This window comes from Achroia grisella, unplaced genomic scaffold (genome assembly GCF_030625045.1).
Source record: "Achroia grisella isolate CSIRO2021 unplaced genomic scaffold, CSIRO_AGI_Agris_v1 utg660, whole genome shotgun sequence".
NCBI lineage: Eukaryota > Metazoa > Arthropoda > Insecta > Lepidoptera > Pyralidae > Achroia > Achroia grisella.
The window spans coordinates 3,708,622-3,731,217 of record NW_026712984.1 but is presented as its reverse complement, the minus strand read 5'-3'; the positions used below and the strand labels follow the sequence as shown (position 1 = coordinate 3,731,217).

The 22,596-nt window shown below is 32.8% G+C and overlaps 1 protein-coding gene across 1 annotated transcript; it reads right to left on the bottom strand.

The window, feature by feature from the left end:
* Positions 1-1,052: 1,052 nt before the first annotated feature.
* Positions 1,053-19,035, bottom strand: LOC131849673 (facilitated trehalose transporter Tret1-like). Its single transcript, XM_059199786.1, has 7 exons — positions 18,849-19,035; positions 5,720-5,949; positions 5,162-5,485; positions 4,372-4,507; positions 2,833-3,059; positions 1,888-2,085; positions 1,053-1,354 (listed from the first exon to the last, which is right to left on the bottom strand). Exons 1-7 carry the CDS (start codon positions 18,919-18,921, stop codon positions 1,088-1,090), a joined length of 1,455 nt encoding a protein of 484 aa, XP_059055769.1. The 5' UTR covers positions 18,922-19,035; the 3' UTR covers positions 1,053-1,087.
* Between the last annotated feature and the right edge of the window lie 3,561 nt (positions 19,036-22,596).

The following is a 22,596-nucleotide window of genomic DNA, read 5'->3' as shown; positions in this document are numbered from 1 at the left end:
ATTGCGGCGTATCGCAATTTTTTATACTCTTAAATTATATACTAGCAACGTATTAATTCCATATTTTTGTCAACGAATGAATAGTACAAAAATAGATTAGATTGACATCAATATTGATATACTCTAGAGCGGACCTGCCGTTTTGTATTTCTGATTCTGTAGTTAGAAATACTTTACATTAGATATGGTTACAATACATTGGTTCTACAAAATGTAAAAACTTATATAACTATCAGATTAATTAAATTATTTACAGTTGTTTTCAGCTTAGGTAATTATAAATACACCATCTGTGGCTCGTGGCAATTTCATCGGATAAAGCTATCGCAAGATTGACGACGTATATTTAAAAATTGATTAGTACATTATATAATATACATATGTTAGATTCTTCCTGTGTTGACTATTTTGATGATGATGATGATGATGATGATGATCCTGAATACAGTTACAAATCACTAAAGTCGTTATATAAGAATAAAAGTAATGCAAAAATTTGTATATTCTATCTATTAGCATACTTATAAATTCTTATATTTGTGGTCATCACTGGTAGGTCCAACCATAGTACCTTATTTACATCGTTCAACAATATATACTATAGTTACTTGTAATGTAAACATTACAGAATACAAATGTATGACAGTTAGTCTACCGCGAATCACAATAACAATATTTGCTTCATACTACAACATTGATGCACATACCTACGTCCTAGAGAACGTATACAATAATTGTGCACCGTAGGCAGTGAAGATGAATATTTTTATTTATTACATATGGTAATAGGTGAAAACAAAAATATCCATCTTCATGTGATAAAATCAGTTCTTATTAACAAACTAAGATGCATCTAGCGGATTTCATCACGTTAGTTATAACAAAATATTAGATTTGTATACAAAATTGCATGACTATAGCCGTTTCGTCGTTATTGATTCAATTGAACAACTTTTATATTAGTAGACCACGGAGCACTGGAGAGAGAACATGAATTGCGGTAATGTTGCCACAATTTGTAAAATAGCGACGACTACTACAATGTGTTATCTAATACATAAATTATTGGTTATACAATGTTATAAAATTACAACCTTGTTACATTGGCTTCACAGTCTTTACCCTCTTTACTTTTCTTGCCTCCTATCTCCGCATATATTTCATCTATGCTACGCATCTTCGTCTCCGGTACGACCAGCGCTATGTACACGGTGCTGACGAGGCAGATCCCGGCGAATAACCAGAAGATAAGGTACAGACCCACGGCAGATGCGAGAGGCTGGAACACTCGCAGTTGCACCGACACGAGGGCGCATGCAAATGATATCACTATGGACGTTACAGTGCCGCGGAGCTGAAATGAAATAAAATGTATAATTATAATTATTAAAACGGGTCGCGGGTTCGATTTCACGGACGGTGCAAATATTTGTATTCATGAGTATGATTGCGGTCTGGGTGTTTTCTATGTATTTATCAGTTGTCTAGTACGCATAACACAAGCTCTGCTTATCGTGGGACTAGATGGCGCTGTGTTAATTAGCTAGGGTAATGGGCAATTCACACAGCGCCATCTAATCCCAAACTAATCAGAGGCATTGTTATTGGTACTAAACGACTCATAGAAATATCTACTAAGACCCAAACCAATACAAGCAATCATAATTATCAACAAATATAATACAAACGTTGTGCCGTGCGAGGAATCGAATCCGCGACCATCGGAAGTAAGACGGTGTGCTAATCCGCTAGACCACTGAGGCCATCCAAATGCATCAAAAAATATATAATATAATATTGGTATATTAAAATATTGATTTTCGTTTAAGTTTTTTTTTGGTTGCCATTCCAATTACATAAAAAAATAGTTAAGAAAGTAATATGTACCTGAAACGAAAACATCTCCGTCATTACCACAAAAGGTACAGGTTGCAAGCCCGCGGCGTCACAGTATATACACAAACATAAGGCGGCAATGGGCAGCCATGACGCGCCGGCGCCTTCACCCAAACTCTGCACGTAGAACCAGGATCCGAGGACGCAGAGAGCCACTCCTGATATTAGGCAAGTGGTGCCTAATAGAGGCTGAAACCAGCAAAAACTATTTATTTATAACTCTACCTATATAAGGTATACATGTAGGTTGTCCCGAGTAATCATTAGTTCGTTCTTATTTATTTAAGTTATTTTTTAGAATTTTAATGTTTAATCAGTTTGTCAGTAGAGAACAGTTTTAAAGTTAATTGCTGACATCGTCGTCGATTTCTTTATTATAATAATATGTGTAAGAATATGATAGAAGATCGAGGAAAGTGGCAAGAACTCCACAGATAAGAGCCTCGCTCTTAAATTATAAATGAATAAATAATTTATTATTTAGGCTATAACGAAGTAGTAGACTGTTTTGTCTCGTATTAATGGACACAAAATAGTCTACAAATCAATGTTGTCTCGATTAATACCATTGAATGTTATTAAAACAAAATATAACAGTTTATTATTTGAGACAAATAAAGACTATTATTATTATTAAATTTTAAGTGGACCGTACCGTTTTCAATATTCTTTATCGTCAACTAACATGTCAATATCCTAATTTCCACTGTCACATCAATTATTAATAAACCATAATTGTAAAATAACATTTCAGACAAACTATATATATCTCAATAAAATTGTAGCTAAGAACTATCTGCAATACGTCATCTTTCAAACAAAAGTAGTATCGTAGTCGGCCCGGCAAGAGATATAATGCCACAGACAAATACATCTTCCACCAGACCTCTATGCGTCGAGGTACATGTGCCAGTTAAAAGAAGGAAGCATAGGTACCTTTCTGCCGGTCTTTTCCACCAAACTAGATGCAGTACATGATCCGATGAGCTGTACTACACCTAACACGGCCGCCTGTTGATTAGCAGTCAGCACCCAACCACCTTGGCTCGCTTCGCTGAATATCAACGATGCAAAATGTAACACCGTGAGACAACCACACATTTCACGAGCCAGTGTTATTGTTAATGTGATCCTGAACGCGCGGAAAGTGCTCCGATCCGTAACTGAAAGAACAAAGTTTAATAAAGTAATTGTATATTTTTTTTACAAGTATTTATAGAGATAGTAATAAAAAACAGGATGTACCCAAGAGGTGCGCTGGGTGAACTGGATTATCCTGGGTTATTATTACTATTCTTTACAAAAATAACCAAATCTCTCATTATTATAATAGTCTAAAGTAGTCATAATAGACTAGCTATTATATTCCAGTTCGGTTTGCTACTTCAGTTCAGAGCTGGCAAGAAACGCAACTGTTACAATTTTAATGTTAATATATATTTTTTTGTCGTTTTATAAATCTCTAGAACAGATAACATGGTATTTGTAGCCACAATAATTACAGGAAATCTATGAAATATTACACAAAAAAACTTAAGTTCAAATATAATACTTCTTCGGTTCAATAGCAACTAAATCTATTTACCCCATCAAGAACCATTATACGTATTAAGGTAAATAATAACCCTGGACAATTAGTTCTATCTAGTTCCTGGTACGCAGAGCTTGTGTTATGGATACTAGAACTGATATACATCCAGAACAATATAAACAATTATACTTGTGAATATACATATTTGCACCGTGCGAGGAATCGAACCCGCGACCATCGGAAATAAAGCGGTGTCCTAAACCGCTAGACCACCGAAGCCGTCAAGATATGTTGAAACTATTTGGGAGTCATCGGAAACTATTCAAACGACATAAAAGCAAACGTACAGACAGGTTACCATCATTAAAGCTAAACAGCGATTCTGTCACCCGACGCTGTGAGAATGGGAGTATGAAATCAATAATGTTTGTCGATCACTCGACCGCTGTCTTGTTTACATATTGTTAAAACTCTACAAAATGTGCATATACCGTAACATTAAACATAAACACAATCAAATTCATACTTTTAATGATCGTTTAAGATCCTAATGTTAGAGATCAAGTTATTTTCTGTTTTTTTTTTACAATAATATGTAATTATTGTATATTTGAAGGAAGTATTTAATATAAAGCTAGTGAAATTACATACTTATTTAAAAAAAATAGATAATTTGTAAAATCATGTCTGATAAAGTTAAGGATTTAAGACCTACTCGAAACAAAGATGTTTTTTGTTTTTTTTTACGAAATTATTATTATAAATATATATTAAAAAAAATATTATGCTATTGGAAATTCATATTGATTAAAAAACTATCATCTTTTATCTGTCAAATGCTTCTAAAGTCTAAAATGTAGTTCTATTAACAATTGGATTATTGAGTGACAAACATAATTGACCGAAAGTCATTGGTAATTTCATAAGATTACTTAGCTACTGACCTAAACCTTTAAATTGACTTATAATATTTCCCGATTTGCTTTGCTCCAGTTCTAACAAAAGCAATTGCAACTCGCTATCCACCGCTGCTTCGGATGTATCTCTGCATCTCAACCAAGCGAGTGTATCCCTTGCTTCCTGGAAAACAAAATAAATGAATAAAATATTATATAAAATACATCTTCACCCCAGCTAACTCTGATGTGGTAGTCAGAGGTCAACTGTAGATGTCATGTGAACGTAACAGATAACATGCTCACATTTCGCCCTATATATTAAAATTTACCGCCCTCTCTCCAACTAACTTGGTTGATGTTTCGATCACTTAAGTATTTGACATAAATACATTGTAACACTTTTTTCTGCCCAATGAATAGAATAGAATAGAAAATCATTTATTCAAAGAAATTTACATTGAAGCACTTTTGAATAGTCATTATTTATTTTTTTAATCTAACGCTCATTCTGAAACCTGTCTCATTACACGAAGAACGAGTAAGAAACTTGCATGTTGCTCTTTTAAATAATTTAGTTGCTATTTTACATTCTTAAGTATAAATACAAACTACCAAATAGCAATAATTTATTAGAGTCAAAATATTAAGACACAATAAACTGGTTGACTAACTACGCTTAACTTTAGGATGAGAGAGCCACGGAGGAAACACGATGCTCACAGTGAGTACGTTAATACAAAACGTTTACATTATATTTGTTCAAAGTTGCAAAAACTATTTGAATAAATAAGTAGGTAAACCCTGACTTTAAAACTTGAATTTAAAAGCATCTCACCTCAACCTTTCCGCACTTCAACAAATAAGATGGCGTCTCTGGCATGGTAGTGAACACCAACAAATGCACCAATGGTATCGCTAAACATATCCACAACGTTGCCTCGTAACTCAAATATTCTCCCATAATATACACCACTAAATTCCCCAAGTTCTGTGACAGTACAACGAGACTCCCAAGCACTCCTCTGATGGAATCTTCGCTGATTTCTTTGATGTACAGAGGAGTTACTACATAGGAACCGCTTACGCCTAGGCCTATAATGGCTCGCGCAGTTATCAAAGCCCAGGTCGATGTTGAATATAATTTAAGACCCCAGCATACCTGAAAGCAAACAGAAAATCAAATTAGAAAGGAATGAAATAGTATTTTCTCTGTATATTATGTATGTATTTACAAAAAAACTGTATTTATATCAGTTGTCTAGTACCCATAACATAACTCTGCTTACCATAGGACTAGATGACGCTGTGTGAATTGTTCATATGGATATATGTTAAATATTTTATTCATAATTCAACATATATCCAGTTTAAATATAAATAATAGGATACTTACAACCATAGATAAAGAAGTAAACATCAAAGCCTTCTTTCTGCCATAATTATCAACAATATAACCAAACAGGAACACAGCAGGCGTACCCACGAGGTACACTACGGATGCCATCCAAGATATGACGTCAGGATGCACTGGATCCGTCGCAGGAGACTCGGCCGACATCAGCCGAGGTCCCATCGGGGACATCCATCCCACGGCAGTACCGTAAGAAAATACAGGAAGTACCACTGGAAAATTAAATTAATAATGCTCTATGTTATTTGTGGATAAACAAAAAAAACGACTTCAAGTATGATAGTATATCTACGATGTTATAGATACTCATTTTTATGAAAATTGCACGGACGGAGATTTAAATATTTATCAAAATAACACATAGGTATGCTACGAATTTGATGCGGCTGAAACCGCGGACACAGCTAGTAAATCATAAAAAGGTAAAGTTTGTAAGGCTTTGTGAGAATTCTTTTACCAATAGAAAACCTAGTTATTGGTAAATGTCATAGATTATAACATCATCTACGACCAATAGGAGCGGAGCTACAATGGAAATTGTTACAAAAACAAAGTAAATTTGACGCAATTAAATCACAAAACATTGTTATCCAATAGTGTCTCAAATATAAGTTGTGTATTTAATATTAAATATTAGTTTTCAAACGATTTTGTGAACTTCCATTTTATTTTTAAAACACCAATTCTTCAAACTCTACACGGTGTTTCCCTTCTCCATGAATCTTGGATAATCCCAACTTCATGATCAAATATTCAGACATAGACGGTGTCGCCTTGGTTTTTACGATTTTATTAAACTGATTAGAAGATCCTTAATCAAGAGCTCTACTAATCTACTTGTTGTACCAATTTAATACTAACATAATGCTTATTGTATTTAACGAGCACAGAATACATAGGTATAATACCTAATTATAGTATCTATATTTTAAGTAAGTCTTGTGATTTGTATGATGTTTGTATGGTTTGTATGAAACCTTTGTGCTTATACCATTAAACGATAAGCGATTGATTTATTTATGGGCTATTATAGATTATATTGATATACTAAATAGTCAAGCATTGCTGGCTCTTATATGCTAGTACCTACATTCAATTTGTACTTTTGTTCCTGGACGAAACACATAAAAAAGACTTCAAGGGGCTATATTTGTTAACGACATACCATTAGACCCGGTTTTAAATGGATAAAATTATTAAAGAGACTTTTTTTTACTTTTCAAATAAAACATCAATCATATTAGGTAAGACCTAACAACGTATCCTTCTATAAGTGAAAATATTTTTAAAATCAGTTAATAATTTCTTTAATATGGAATGAATAAATTCAAAAAATACTTTACAGACTATGAAACAGGTACCTATACTTTTGTTAAAGTATATAGGTACCTACGTATACATCTAATCTATCTCAACTCTAACTCTATTTAAATTAGAGTTGATATATTTTTTTTGATTCTATATTTTCACAATAACACATATGTATATAAAATAATACTATATATTGAAAATTTAAGCAAGCCTCCACTCCCAAGTTATCATTTGCTTTAGGTACACAATAAGCATGTCCGAAATAACAAAAAAATATTGAAGGATAAATTTAATTTGTCTTTTCGTAGCTTACTATTGAATTAAATGTCTATTTTCGTAAAAGACACATTCACAACTGTAAGTTCTTCAAAACGAAAACTCAAATCTTTAGTTTGCACCACAGATAATATAATATTACGTTGGCACTAATTGTAATATGAAATAAACTATGAATTTCCGCTAGAAAAAACAATATTATATTTGTTGTGACTATTATTTACTATTGACCTATTAGATTCATAAAAGTCCCATAAATTAAACTTTGTTTATTGACCCGTGACATCAGCATCATCATCTGTTATTGTAATTGTAATTAGTTCTGTCGAATGCCAATTGTAGCGTAACACGCGCCACCATCAAATTGTACACGTGGATGTGTTTTTTTGTACTATTGAACTGATACGACGCCCGGTGGTCTAGCGGTTTAGCATACCGCCTTTCTTCTGGTCGCGGGTTCGATTGACACAATACAAACATTACTATTAATGAGTATGATTGTTTGTTTTTGGATTGGGTGTTTTCTATATAAATTAAGTATGTATTTATAAAAAAAATATGCATCAGTTGTCTAGCCTTTCAGCTGTCAAAATTACATTAAAGTAAACAGATTAAAGTGGCTAACCAATATGGGTAGAGCGGGTGGAAGGAGATTGTTAGTAATGTGGATTAACTCATTGATAGAATTGTACTATGGTGGCCGTTCAAGTATTACGTAAGCAGATTTCTTACAATTATTTACCCCCCCCCCCCCCATCCACCTTGTCAGCAAAAATAAACAAAGCTCTTACCCCCTCCGCCCATGCTTACGTAAACGTTTTTCAAGTAATGTACTGTTTTTTTTTAGCATTCCACAATCTAAGTGTACGCGGGAGGAAACTCCTCTGAAACCGCACTGTTCGGGACCACTTAGGTTCCAGTGTGTGGGGATGAATTCCCTGTCGATGGCGAGCGGTGCGGTGGTAAAAGGTATTTGCTACTATAGGCTGACTAATCTAACTTCATGCTCATCTTATCATCCTCCACTGGTGCCCCGCCATGTATACCGTTAGGGCAGGGGGGGTGCAACATTCAATTATCATCCATTAAAAAACATGGGTAGAGTAGGCAGTCATAATAAAAATATATTATTTGAGGTAGTAGGTACAGATGACTTTGTTTCCAGTAATTCTCTCAACTCGACTTTGTACTTGTCTCATGTTCAACACTAATGATTGGCATGAAGATGATGAGAAAACACTCGATCTTCATTTGTTTTCATTGTGTTGTCAATGGTAACAAGATGGAGAGGGCAGGTCGAGATTAAACGGGTAAATTGAAGTTCAATTGGCTGCACATATTGTTGCATTCTGATTCTATGACGCTCTCCTGTTAACAGCCATCTGTGCAAGAGTGAACATTCTAGAAAGTACATATTTATGTTTATAGAATAACTACAATCTGGCGTCGAATTCGAAGGCAGAATTTTCTTTTTTAATGAATGATATTGGTATGGTGCAGTACCTACTAACGATGTACACAAGCGGGATAGTGGAGGATGACAGATTTAGTATGAAGTTAGGCAACAAGCTAATCATGGCATGCATGCATGCATAGTAGTAATAATAGTTACATAATAATAATAAAATTTCTAGATATTTATAACAGCGCCATCTACTCCCAAACTAAGCGGAATTTGTGTTATGAGTACTAGACACATACATACAACATATTCGTGACTAAAAATGTATGTACCGTGTGAACATTCGAACCCTGACCATCGGAAGCAAAGCGGTGTGGTAAACCGCTAGAGCACTGAGGCCGTCAATTTAGATTAACTCTAAATACAGACTAGCAAGCATGCCTCCGAACAGTAAAAACTTTTTATACAAAAATTGCGCAGACGGAGCAGTATGAAATTTCTCATACTAATAGTTTATATAGAGAAGAAATGCACAATTTTTTTTAAGTTCTGATTAAAAATACAGTAAATCAATAAAAAACATTACAGACAACCATGTATTTGACATACACGTGCATATATACCTACTCCTTTATTTATTGTCAAAGTCTATCGTCAAATTAAGAAATGATTAATATTATTTGTCCATAGTATGTATTATTGAAAACAACTTAAATTTTTTTCAAATTCAATTTGTTTTTAGTGAAATACAGCTCGATCAATATACAAATACAAATCTTAATAAAAAGAGAGTTGTGTAACATTCATACTTATAATTTAAATTATTTATAGTTGTATTTCGAACACTAGGCGACCACTAAATATAAAAATATATAAGTAGTCTCGTTTCAAAGGAAGTTACATAAAAACTTATCAACGATGTAGTAAAAATAAGTATATGTATATACATATAACAATCATCCATTCTTGTTATTTACATCCACCAATTGAACAGCTTGTGGCTTCATTCACAAATGTATATTTTATTACAATGTCATAATGAAAGAGTACATTATATGTACGCATTGATGTATATCACGTGAAGTTTAATGAAACTGTATTGTTCTAGCTTACTCATGAATTATTACCTACGAGCTTGTGTAAATAACATTAGATAATCACTCCCATTCATGAAATATTTTAAATGACAACTAGCTGTGACACTTGTCTTTGGTGATGGTCCAATTAAAAAGAATAAATTCATTTCTAAAATCTTTTTAAAGCAGTTGATTCCTGCCTCAACCCTTTACCTCCTTCCCCTTAATATGGCTGATAACGGCAATGTCCTTTATTAAGGTAAAATAAATAATTAACACACCAATCCATAGCAGTATATTTAACAGGACAACAATGCGAAAGTTAAAAATTATAGATATATAAAAGGAGGTCTATCGCCAACACCCCACTGTTTTATAGATTATCAAGCAGGCCAGATATGTTAAAAAAAAGTTACATACGAAAATATCTTTGCCTCGCATTTCACCTTCGTAATAAGTAAATCAATTAATAGTTTACATCAATATCGAGCGAGTTTCCATAGTAGCAACAAACGAAAACGTGTGAAGGTAGACAAATATGTATGCCCATAAAAGATTTATTTACCATATACCATCTGCTCTTCAGTTTACCCGTGATCATGGCGGGTGAAACACCGCCGAAATATCGGAAACTCAATAAAAATAAAATGTAGAAAGATCCCGTAATTTACTGATCATACGTATAAATAATGACCGCGTCTATTTTTAAAACAGGATACATCATTATGTTACACAAATCATTGATAATCGACCTATCTATTTAGCATTACTGCAGCACATTCATATCTGTAGAATAATATTTCTACTACATTGCTTGTTGACTATAGAATTCTACAAAACTATAGATAATAGTTTATAACTATGATTCCCTGTACTAACGGCATAACGAGATGTTGGGACGCACTGTGTCATTAACGGTACGCATTAACGGTCGTTCCCAATATGATATCTCGGATAAGTAATGACCTATCTAATTTTCTTAGTAGGTGTCTACACAATAATGATCTAATTTGGAAATATTTATAATAATACCGGGCAATTAACATAGCGCCATTTAGTCCCAAGCTAAACAGAGATTTTGTTTGAGTACTAGACGACTGATACAAATATTTAAATACATACGTAACACAGCTCACAGGGTGGAAGGGAGTAGTAATGTGGACGAATGTCACCATCGATATCAATGTACCATTTCAGGTTGACCTCCACGTGGTGCCCCCGGAAACTATCACGGTAAATTGCCATTTTTCAAGGTGGGCTAACTGACTTCATGCTCATGTTGTCATCTTTCACTGGTGCCCTGCCAGCGTAAAACGTTAAGGCAGGTGAATGTATCATTCTATTATCATCCATTAAAAACACAGTTTACATGTCTATAAATTATACACATAATATACATAGATATGAATACAAATGTTTGTACTGAGAAATCGAACCCGCGACCATAGAAAGGTGGAGGCTAAACCCCAAGACCACCGAGACCATTAATATAGAAGTACATACACTTACACACAAATATAGAAGAGTTTTTACAATGTCATCGTGTAATCACTGTATCTTACTACTGCGAAGTATGTAGATTGTTTTGTAGGTTATATTTCAATTAAAAATTAAAGCACATAAGGTATTGATATCAAATTACGGAGAATGCTTAGTCCTGAGAAATGCCAAGGCATGAGTCGTACACCGGATATGATGACGTGGGTCTGTCGTATTGTTTATGTACCATATATCGGCGAGAGGTACCATCATATGCCATCCTATGTGGTCGTATCCCACTCATTTAGGAAATATCTCCTTTGGAAAGTATACACTCTATCCTGAGTAGGTAAAAACCATCTCTCCTTCAATTCTGGTCTTTGACAGGCCTAGGTAGCGAACTTTGAAAAAGGACGAGCACAATAGATCTACGCAGCGCACACATAACACCTGACAATAGCCCAAAACCATCAATAAAAATACCTTCAGATTTGCTATTTCAGTGACATAAATATGATATTCAAAATCTCCAGTTTATTTTCTATGAACTAACAGACTAACAATATAAATAATGTTTGGATTCAAGCCATCTGATTCATACCACCTGTATTGTAGGTTCAGGTGACAACGAATCAATTATTGTCGGTAAATATGTTATATTTATTTCATAAAGTACATAGTTCATTAACAATATTCGTCTTATTGTAAAGCAACGAAAAACTATTTAGTAGCTAAACTTTGCGTCATATTTTCGTCGTTTATTACAACAATTTTTATTGCAAGTCCTCTATTGGTCATAGGGTGATGTTATATAGTTTAAGACTCTCATAAATTGACTTTTTAACGGTAAAAGAATTTTCAAAATCTGTTTAGTTGCTCCAGAGAGAACTTGAAATCTCACATAATATTAGTAGGTATAATTAGACACAAAATATTTCTAACCGGGTCTTTATTTGCTGATCCTCTTTTAAGCATTAACAATTTTTCCTCTTTTGAGCATTAACAAAAAGGATGACATTGTATTCATACGGTGAATTTATATTCACTAGGACGTCGATAATTGACAAACAATTAATACCTACCTCTTTCTGACTCACCATCTGGAATAAAAGTAGTGAATATATTTAAAATGTCATCCGTTTTTTAATGCCTAAAACAGGACCAGCAAAAAAAGACGCGGTAGAAATATCTGCCGTCTCTCAGATTTTGGCTTGTCAATCAGAAATATAAATTGTTACATGAAATTTTAATAATTATCGGCCAGACTAAAGTCGGGTAATAAAGCTCAAAGCCACGACGCCCTAACAAAATAAAAAGTAATAAAAAAATAAAGCATAATATACAATTATTAATTGCTCATTTTGACCCACTAAATACTTCCTATGCCACGATGTATTGGGTTGGTTTAAGTGCAATAAAGAATATATAAAGCAAAATACCAAACCTAACTTTCTCAGGTAGGTACACAATTATACCCAGGACAAAAATAAACCTCATCCGCCTATACTCGTAGACATTAAAAATCTACTAGAAAACTTGTGCCAACATGATGAAAAGTATTAAACCACTATTACAAGTTAAAAAACATGGCATCCCCTTGTATTGTATACAATAAGCCGCGTCTTAATTAATTTTATACGAAGCCATAATTTAAATCCAAATATAGCAACATAAGCGAAGCTAGGCCAATGCGCTAGTCGGTTTGTAAAACAAATACTCGCAAAACCGGGATGGGAACCGGCACTACTGGTTTTAGATATATTTTTAGACGCAATCCTAGATTGACGATTGTCTAGGGTCATTGCAGCTTTCTGATGACTATGGGGTAATGCCCGTAACTTCGTACGTGTGGCATATACTAGATAACTAACAGTTATCGCCGTCGTTGTCTGCGTTTTTTGTGATAAAAGAAAGCCTTTGTCCGTTCTTGTCACACAAACTACTTTCTCGTCAAATTTTATTAAAATTGTGGTCCCAATTATATGGGACAATGTTATTAATTAACAATTCTCAAATCAAATATTTCAAGTAATACTTACCCTTCGATATTATTGTGCTCTATTACAGAGGCGATATATTAGGGAGGGATTTATACGCCTATTTTTATCAATAAAACAATTTCTCACATCGAGTCAGTATTTTCGAAGCCTATCCAATGGAAATAATAGAATTTTTCCTCTTTATAATATTAGTACAACCGAAAATTATACCAACGTTATATAATTAAAGCCCCGTTCAGATCGTGAAAAGAGCCGTGAAAAGGCAACAAACAGCCAGATAGACAGAGACATCTCCGCATGTCGCTGTCGCTGTCTGTCCATATGTATGCTTAAATCTTTAAAAGTACGCGACGGATTGTGACGCGGTTTTTTTAAATAGATAGTGATTCTAGAGGAAGGTTTATATATATAACACATGTACACCCGTGCGACGCCGGGGCGAGTAGCTAGTATAATATAGATGCATATGTAATGGATTGAAAATTATGTGTAAAAGTTAATTGGATTCTTCGTTTATAAATGTCACTGGAGATCGTTCGAAAAATTCTGAGAATAAATTATCTTTCATTAAAATTATTATGGCCTTCATGGCTGCACTCCTAGATCCTAGATCAATCAGTCATATGGTCAGTAATTGAGATGCATTGTCTACTGTCCACGTCGACGTCGAGTCATGGGGAACACAATATTTGACATGATCACATTTCGCTTCATACCTATATTTTAAAAGGAATCTTACTAATTTTATAAATGCTAAAGTTTGTTAGTATGGATAGATAGATAGATAGATGTATTGATGGATGTTTGTAACTGTTTCACGCAACAACTACTGAATGGATTTTGATGAAACTTTACAGTAATATAGCTTATATATTAGAATAACATATAGGCTATAAGGGCGCAGCTAGTATTAATATAATGGAAGTAAGGATGTATGGGTGTTTGTGGCTTGGCTGGCTTGAAAATGGCTTGTGTATCCGAATAAAACATAGGCTATAATTTACAAAGATATTGTGCGAATTTGTGAATATATTTGTAAGTCTACACTGTTATAAAACTGAGAGCTATCCTTGTTACGCTGCATAAACTATGAGTCACTGTACGATAATGCATGATCAGATTAAACTTAATTCTATGTAAAGTAGTAAATTTGAAATATTCTAACACTGTAAGAAGAATCTCTAATTTACAGCACTAAATTAATTTATACGTCAAAATAAAGATCTTTTATTTTAACGTGGGGAAAATCGCTCATGGAGTCCCGCCCGTCTCAGGAAGTCAAATAAAGACGTAACCTAACCTTTTATCGGATTTGGTATTAAAAGAGGTACCTTGGTTGTCCATAAGGAGCTATTATTATTATTATGTTGTCTCTTATACTTACAAGTAATTTGATAATTATTTTTAGAGCTTAATTATTATACTATTAAAAAGTATTTTCCTCTAATATTATTTTATCTAGGCCCTGCAATTGCTCTAACTATCTTATATTTAAATCTAGTTTTCTGAATATATGTAGTTATGATCCACATTACATTAAAGACTAATTTAATATAAATTAAGAAAATAAAGTTTTAAGGATGAGCAACGCCATGTTAATTGGACAACTAATTAAACAATATATATATTATCGTGCTGTACTAATGATAAAATCGTTTAACTTCGTAAACACATAAATGGGGTGTAGGTGAAAATTTAAAACGGATGACGCATAACATTATTAGAATTAACTAGGTCATAGATTTTCTATGGATTAGTGCTTATGGGTATTAGTGGCGGATGACAGGATGAACATGCAGTCAGGTCAGTGAGGCCCTTATGAATACGTCAAGAATTGACTGACGGCCTCAGTGGTCAAGTAATACATATTCCATACCACTTTAATTCCGATGGTTGCGGATTGAATCTGGCATCGTACTAGGATTTGTATATAATGAGTATGTTTGTTTATATTGGTCCGGTTTTTTTGCTATGTATATTTTGCATGTATTTACAAAAAAAATGTATCTGTATTATCTGTTAGGTTGTTCGGAAAGTAATTTCTTTTTTTCCTGGCAGAGGATTTAATTGTATTTTTTTGCACCCAGTTCACACTTAAGCCGTATAATTTTTATATGCTTTGAGAGCTCATATAGTAAGGCTTGTGTGTGAAAAATTTCAATTAATTGTATGCAGTAGTTTTTGGTTGGTGCCCTTTTAAATATGGAGAGCGATAAGCAGTATTTTCCATATATCTTAGTGTCTTACTACAGAAAGGGCAGAAATGCTGTTCAAGCCAGAAGGAAATTGACCGATGTGTGCGGAGAAGGTTGGTTGGTTGATTCGCTAAATTTCGTTCCGGCAATTTTGATGTCCCCAGGCTCGGGAAGGCCGGTTGAAGCTGATAGAGACGCAATAAAGGTATTGGCTAATGCGACCAATGCATTTTATTGAAATATGTTAAAAAGAAATTTTCACTTATATATAAATAGTTTCTCACCCAAATAATCATTTTCAACGGTTACCCAGCGGTTCCTCGATATGGCATAAAAGTGATTGATAGACCATGAAAAGGGCTAAGAAAAAAAAAGGGTAAGAAAAACATGTAGAGTGCATATCTTATCTATATTTGAAACATACATAGAAATATATATGAATAGATAATGAGTATATTTTATAAATATTGTTTAATCCGGACTAAGTCAGTCTGTACCAGTAGGCAAAATCATCTAATTCATATGTCATAAGGTAGGATGGATATCCTACACAACCTATCCAACCCATAGGATGAGATAACTATGTATTATACATATTGCTGACTCCGGACAAAGTAATGGCTTGCCAATAGTAAGGCATTAACATTTTAATTTCACTTTCATTGTCGGAGAAGGTCCTCAATTGCATTTTTTTTTGTAAATATTTAACTTTCACTGACATTGTAATAGACTTAAGACTCTTATCATAACCCGACTAACTAGAGGTCAAGATGCCACCGTTACTTTTCCTACAGTAGTCTCCCATACAAAGTGGTTATTAGAAACTTTAAACTAAACAATAATATAATTAGAAAATCAACGTGCTCTTTATTGATAAGAGACGCGTGTCACGGATGTTTGAGTCTATTAGCGGTTAACTCATCATAGATAATGTTACACGATATTAAAAATACATAAATGTAAATTTACTTGTGAATAATCTATTTAATTGTCTCAGCATTAAATGTGAACTAGCAAATAAATTAACGGTAATCTGGCGGTAAATGGAAATCGATGCCTGCACAGGAACAGCACCAAGGACATAACGCGTTGTGATGTCTGTGATTCACTAATTTCTTGATATTTCTGGGAATGTACTAAAAGGTCTACAGACCGAACTAAAATCGGTGAACAACGGGGCCGTGTGACGTTTTATATATCATGAATTAGTAGCTTAGCTTTAATTTTGAATTTATTAATTTAATTATTTTTAATATTGCTTACATTATAAATGCGAAAGTTTTGAGAAATAATGGAAAGAATTGATGCTTGTTACTCTATGATGCAAAATCTACTGTAAGGGTTTTGGTGAAACTTTACAGTAATATAGCTTAGACATCATAACACATCAACTTTAGACACACTTTAAAAGCTACAGGCAAACATACATACAAAATATATAGACATATAAACCTTCATCTTGAATCACTCTATATATTGCTGTAAACTGTATTAAAATCCGTCGCGTATTTAAAAGATATAAGTAGTCAAAATTGTTTTGTTTTTATTTAACGATTACATATATATGTTAATCTACAAGCTATTTATATTATGAGCCATCAGAAGCCTGAAATAAACATAAAAAACAATATATCAGATAGTACGTCAGCCAGTCCATTAACATAAATATATTTGTTAAATTAAATAAAAATAGTTCCTGGTGCATTCTAGCAATAAGTGGATAGTGATAAAAACTTTCTCGCGTTCCTAGAAAATTGTGCATAATTCCCAATGCAATAACAAATTGCAGAGTTCCACGTAATTATTATAGTGCTTACAAGACAACTTGATCATTAAAAACGCGTTACGAGTAAAGCGAAGTACATTTGACATTTTAAACCCATAACCAAAGCACGTGATTAGGAATAAAAAACAGAATTTCTAGAAGTAGAACTTCATACTCCTTTTTGTGAGATTATCCCCACAGAGTGTACGAAAATAACGCGAAACTTATTATAACAACTTCAAGTTTATACAGAGGAGTACAGAACGTTAATATTTATTTGTATTAAAATAATATTAAACATATTCATAACATTAATACTAGATTTATAGACAAAGTTGCTAGTCCTATGCATCGGTTAGAAAAAGTTAAAAGGTTTTTTATGGGAATGGGTATAAAATTTTACAATAAGATACCAAAGGATATATATAGAATTACATTAAAAAAAAATTAAAACATCTGTTAAAAGTTTATGCTAGACAAAATTTTAGACAAAGATACTTATATAAGTATATAGGTACAATGCAAATAAACTGGGTTTTAATAAAAAGAAATTCAGTTGAGTTTCTTGCCAGTTCATGTCAATTGAATTTGTATACTAACTGGACGGTAGGATAAATATATTATTTAAAAAAGTTGACGTTCATAAGCGGCTAAAATGCTCTACATGAATAAATGATTTTTTATTTTGATTTTAATTATATAAAAAATATTTACCTTACACATACTATCTATGATTTTCCTATGTTTTTGGTAATCTCATATAGAATAGATTAACTTTGTTTACCGGAAAACTTAACCATTTTTTCCTCGCGCTTAAGCAATCTCTACCAAACAACCTTAAGGTTAAGTTAGCAACTGACTGTTGCCAAAAATAAAAAGAAAAAACAATTACGTTAAGATTCTTCTTAAAGCACAGGGAACTAATGAGCATGTTATATGCTCATTAGTTCCCTATATCTATTAATTGCTATTTCTTTTTTACCTCCACACTAAGAAATAGCAGGTCAGTTGCTAACATTAAGGAGGAATAAGCTCTAAATTTGAAGCTTTCGATTTATAGTACGGTTCGGAAATTCCATTGCTGGGAGGTGATTCCACAATTAATGAGGCCACGGAAAATATGTGATTCATACCGAAGGAATATTTTTCAGTACTCTCAGTGTCCAACTCGCATATTACTGAGATGAATTAATACAATAAAACAAAGAAAAATATAGTAGGGCCGTAAAAATAATTGCCTAATAATTACATTTACTGTTATTATGCATGTGATACTATACCTATCTTTGGCGAAAATAATGTTCGTTGAAATGAAAATAATATAAATGTTTCGTTGATTCTTTTTGCAATTGATTATATTTTTATATTCGATATATAACACACGACACAATTTTTTTTTAAATAAATAAAATATATTCCGCTTATTTTACCAATTCCTGATCTTTTCAAATAAAAAAAAACAATTCATTATTAATAAACAAAATATTCAATTATACAAATATTATCGAAGATCTTTTAATATTTTTAGAAAGAAATCTACACACTATTCTCGAAATATATTAAAAATATATTGGAAAAAATAAAAAAAAATTGTTCTAAGTACTCACTCAATACAGCTATGATGACTTGATTTATTTTACTCCCTTCCGAACAATATTTTTTCACAGTGTTCTTTAACATTTTTGTTTTATTTTTACTTTTTTTTTCTGTGGCGAAGAAAAAAAATAAAATGACACGCACGCGGTAAGACGAAGCGATGCGTACGGTCAAGTCACAACCGGCGGACGACCGATGTGAGACTTTGCACAAGTTTATACTGCGTACCGTACTGTACTATAGTACAGTCGTCTTGATTAAAACTGTTAAGTATGATAAACACAAATACAATAAATAAATAATAATAATAACCCTAGAGAATTCACACGTCCCAAGCTAAGGAGAGCTTGTGCTAGGTCACTAGAAAACTAATATAAATACGCATAAAAATACATTTTTCACTAATAATATAATTATACATATTTATGTATATAAACTTTGTAATTGAATTAGTCTATATATCGATCCGCTGCGTGGTTTAAAAGATGTAACCGTACAGACAACGGCGACGACTTTGTTTTATACTATGTAAAGATTACATATTGTATGCCCTCCGTGATCTAGCGGTTTAGCACATCACCTCACTTCCGATGGCCGCGGATTCGATTTCTCGCAATGTACAAACATTTGTATACATTAATATGATTGTTTGTAAAATGTAATGTATAAATATTTGTTCTCCTCAACCGACGACATGTCGCTTGAAAAGTAAGTACTAAGAAAAAGTGTTAAGTGGCTGGTGTTATAATGATAATAATGGTAGTAAAAAGTCTAAATAAACCCCAGCATACAATTTACCATCGTGTAACATTTTTATGTAGCTGACTGTACTACGTATACGTACTGTACTGTACTACATACACTTGGACGAGCGAATTAATTATTTTTAATAATAGAATAGCATCATAGGCCTGTGGTTTACTGCCTTCTCTATTGATATGGAATGTTTTTTTGGTGTATTGTTTATCTCACGAGCTCACTAAGAATTCCAATCTGAGCGTCATAGGGGTAAGAGGATTGTTATTAATATGGATTGATGTCCCCATAACTAGTAATGTACCGTATCAGGTTGACCTCCATGCAGTTCCACCTGGAAACCATCGTGATAAATTCCTAGTGTATTTGTCACGATGAGCTTACTGACCTGACCGTGTTCATCTGATCATTTTCCAATGGTGCCCCGCCAGCGTAAACCGTAAGCGTAGGCAGGTGCACCATTCCATTAACATCCGATAAAAAAAAATCTGACGTCATGGGTGTAATTTTAATTAGCCACGATAGATTCACTGACCTGTCCTCAGGCTTACAACTTAAAATGCATGCTGTTTGGCAGCTGAATTAAGAAGATAAAGGTACATAAGGAACTTTGTAGAAAATCTATCTTTGGTAGATTTAGTACTAATGTTTGCAGCTTTTATCGATATACAATATACTAGCTGTCCAGGCAAACGTTGTTTTGACATATAAATTAATATCGCTTATAAAAAATAGGTTCATGGTAGGGGTGAAAATTTAGGATTGAATTTATTTTTAATGCCTAAACATAAAAAAATTGTAAAAAAATAAAGAACATTTTTTGGGTGAGCCACCCTTATCACTTAGGGGTATAAAATTAGCAACCTATTCTTATGCCTACTATATATATAATATAATATATAAATTTTATATTTATATAAGATATAAAATTTATATATTAAGATGTATGTATATAAAAAATAATCTCTATTTCCCTTGGTAACAGCATCACACGTGACGGCTGTACCGATTACTCCAATTCCTTTTTTTGTGTTTGATATGGACAGAAAAACAGAAGAAGGGTCTTATAAAAAAATAACATTAAAAGTTGCGAGTATTTTTTAAATTATTTATATCAATGCGAAGTCAATACCAGGACAACCTCTGTTGGGTCCACTAGTAATTTGAACTAAACTTATTATATTTGTTGTATTCATAAATCAAATTCTCTTCGAATCGAAATTGAAAAAATAAACATCAAGAACTCCAGCTGGTATTTTAAATCATGTGCTTATTGGTCAATTGGGGTCTCTACACAATTTATTAAAGTAGGTACACCTATAGGTTTCTTTTTTAGGGTTCTTTATTTTAATGTTTTTTAATAATAGATCGTTGCACCCTTCAGCACTAACGGTATACGCTGGCTATTTTAAGAAATACTGGTATTTTAAGAAATCTAAAATCTTAACTGGGACAATTACCCAGGACCAGTGGAGAATAAGATGAGCATATCTGATCTGTTATATTGATAAATTCACGATCATATTCAGTGGGTAAAAAATTACTACGAACCACCCTGTCACCTTCGATGGTAAACTAATATTGATTTGTAAACTTAATTACGGTGTTGTATACCTACTTCTGTTATTTCTTTAAAATTTCTCAGATAGTATTATTTAATATATGTATTAGGTCTATCACATTATTATTTTATTTTTCTGACAACGGCACTTTTTTTTTTTGGTACGGTTTTTCCCGTTTTAGGGAAAGGCAAAAGGACTCAGCCCATATAGCCATTGTATGACTGACAAACAAGTATTTTGACAGTCATAGTTAGGGAGCTAGATGTAAGTAAACAACAGTTCAAATTCGGACATGACATAGTAACTACATGGCATGTAATATATAATCAAAATAAATTAAAAGATTTGTTTGATTTTGATATTGCTTGTTTTAATCGAGAAGATTTACTCCTCTGGTGTTGGTTTGTGGTCGTGGTTGTGGTTGGTTTTTGTAAATATGGAAAATATTTAAGAACATTCCATATATATTTCTTAAGTGTACTGTTAAAGTTTTTTATATGTATTGAGACTGTTACAATGTTTAAGTGGTGACCTGTACCTATCTACGTTCTATTAAACGATCAATGTTACATTTATCCATTAAAAAACGACTCAGTTTTAATTAAATTAAAGTTAAATCAATAATTAAAACAAGTAGAAATATTAAGTTTTATAAAATGTGTTTAGAAAATTATTTACTCTAAAGTTTCAATAAAACTAAATACCTACTAATAACGAAATCTATACTATAGTGGTATAAAGATAAAAATAAATGCATATATAATAATATTTATTACACATTTACACAGAATTATTAACCCATAGTAATAAAACATAACTGAGAGAGTAAGACCATAGTTTAAGTAACTTATAAAGTATTGTATAACATTAAAGTAGTGAACGGATACGTAAATATAATTATAATGAAAATTAAATACCTTGAATTATATTAATCTGTGGTCAAAGTATAGAGTACCGTTTCTTTGAACCTCATCAAGACTTGTCCGAGGTGTAGAGTTACTGGTAGCGTGCTACATAATTTATTACAACAGCTAAGGTTGCCCTTAACAAGTTATATAGTACAAATCAAAGTCGCCGGCGCTATGTATTCGCTTATATCTTTTAAATTACGCAACGGATTTTAATTTAATTTTCAGAAATAGATAGAGTTATCCAATAGAAAGGTTTATATGTATAATACATGCATGTTATATTATAAAACAAGCCGTTAAATTCAAAGATTTTTAACGCATCCGTGCGAAGCCGGTATGGATCGCCAAATCTCTAAAAACTGTTTTAAATATTGAGATGTTTTGATCTTATTTTAGAAGCTTTTTTCTTTATTTCAGAAGATTTGGCATACCGTCTTTTTTTCAAATTGAATTATAATAGACATGCAGGAAGTGCTTCAATCATTGCTTCCTAACCACTGTTCTGATATCGTTATCAGTTTATAGATGGT

Excerpts from the sequence above, each read along its gene's own strand:
- LOC131849673 (XM_059199786.1), bottom strand. The coding sequence starts at position 18,921 with ATGTTAAAGAACACTGTGAAAAAATATTGTTCGGAAGGGAGTAAAATA. Across the intron at positions 5,950-18,848 it reads AGTCATCATAGCTGTATTGA|TGGTACTTCCTGTATTTTCT; the intron begins GTGAGTACTTAG and ends TTAATTTTCCAG. Across the intron at positions 3,060-4,371 it reads AAGTCAATTTAAAGGTTTAG|TTACGGATCGGAGCACTTTC; the intron begins GTCAGTAGCTAA and ends TTGTTCTTTCAG.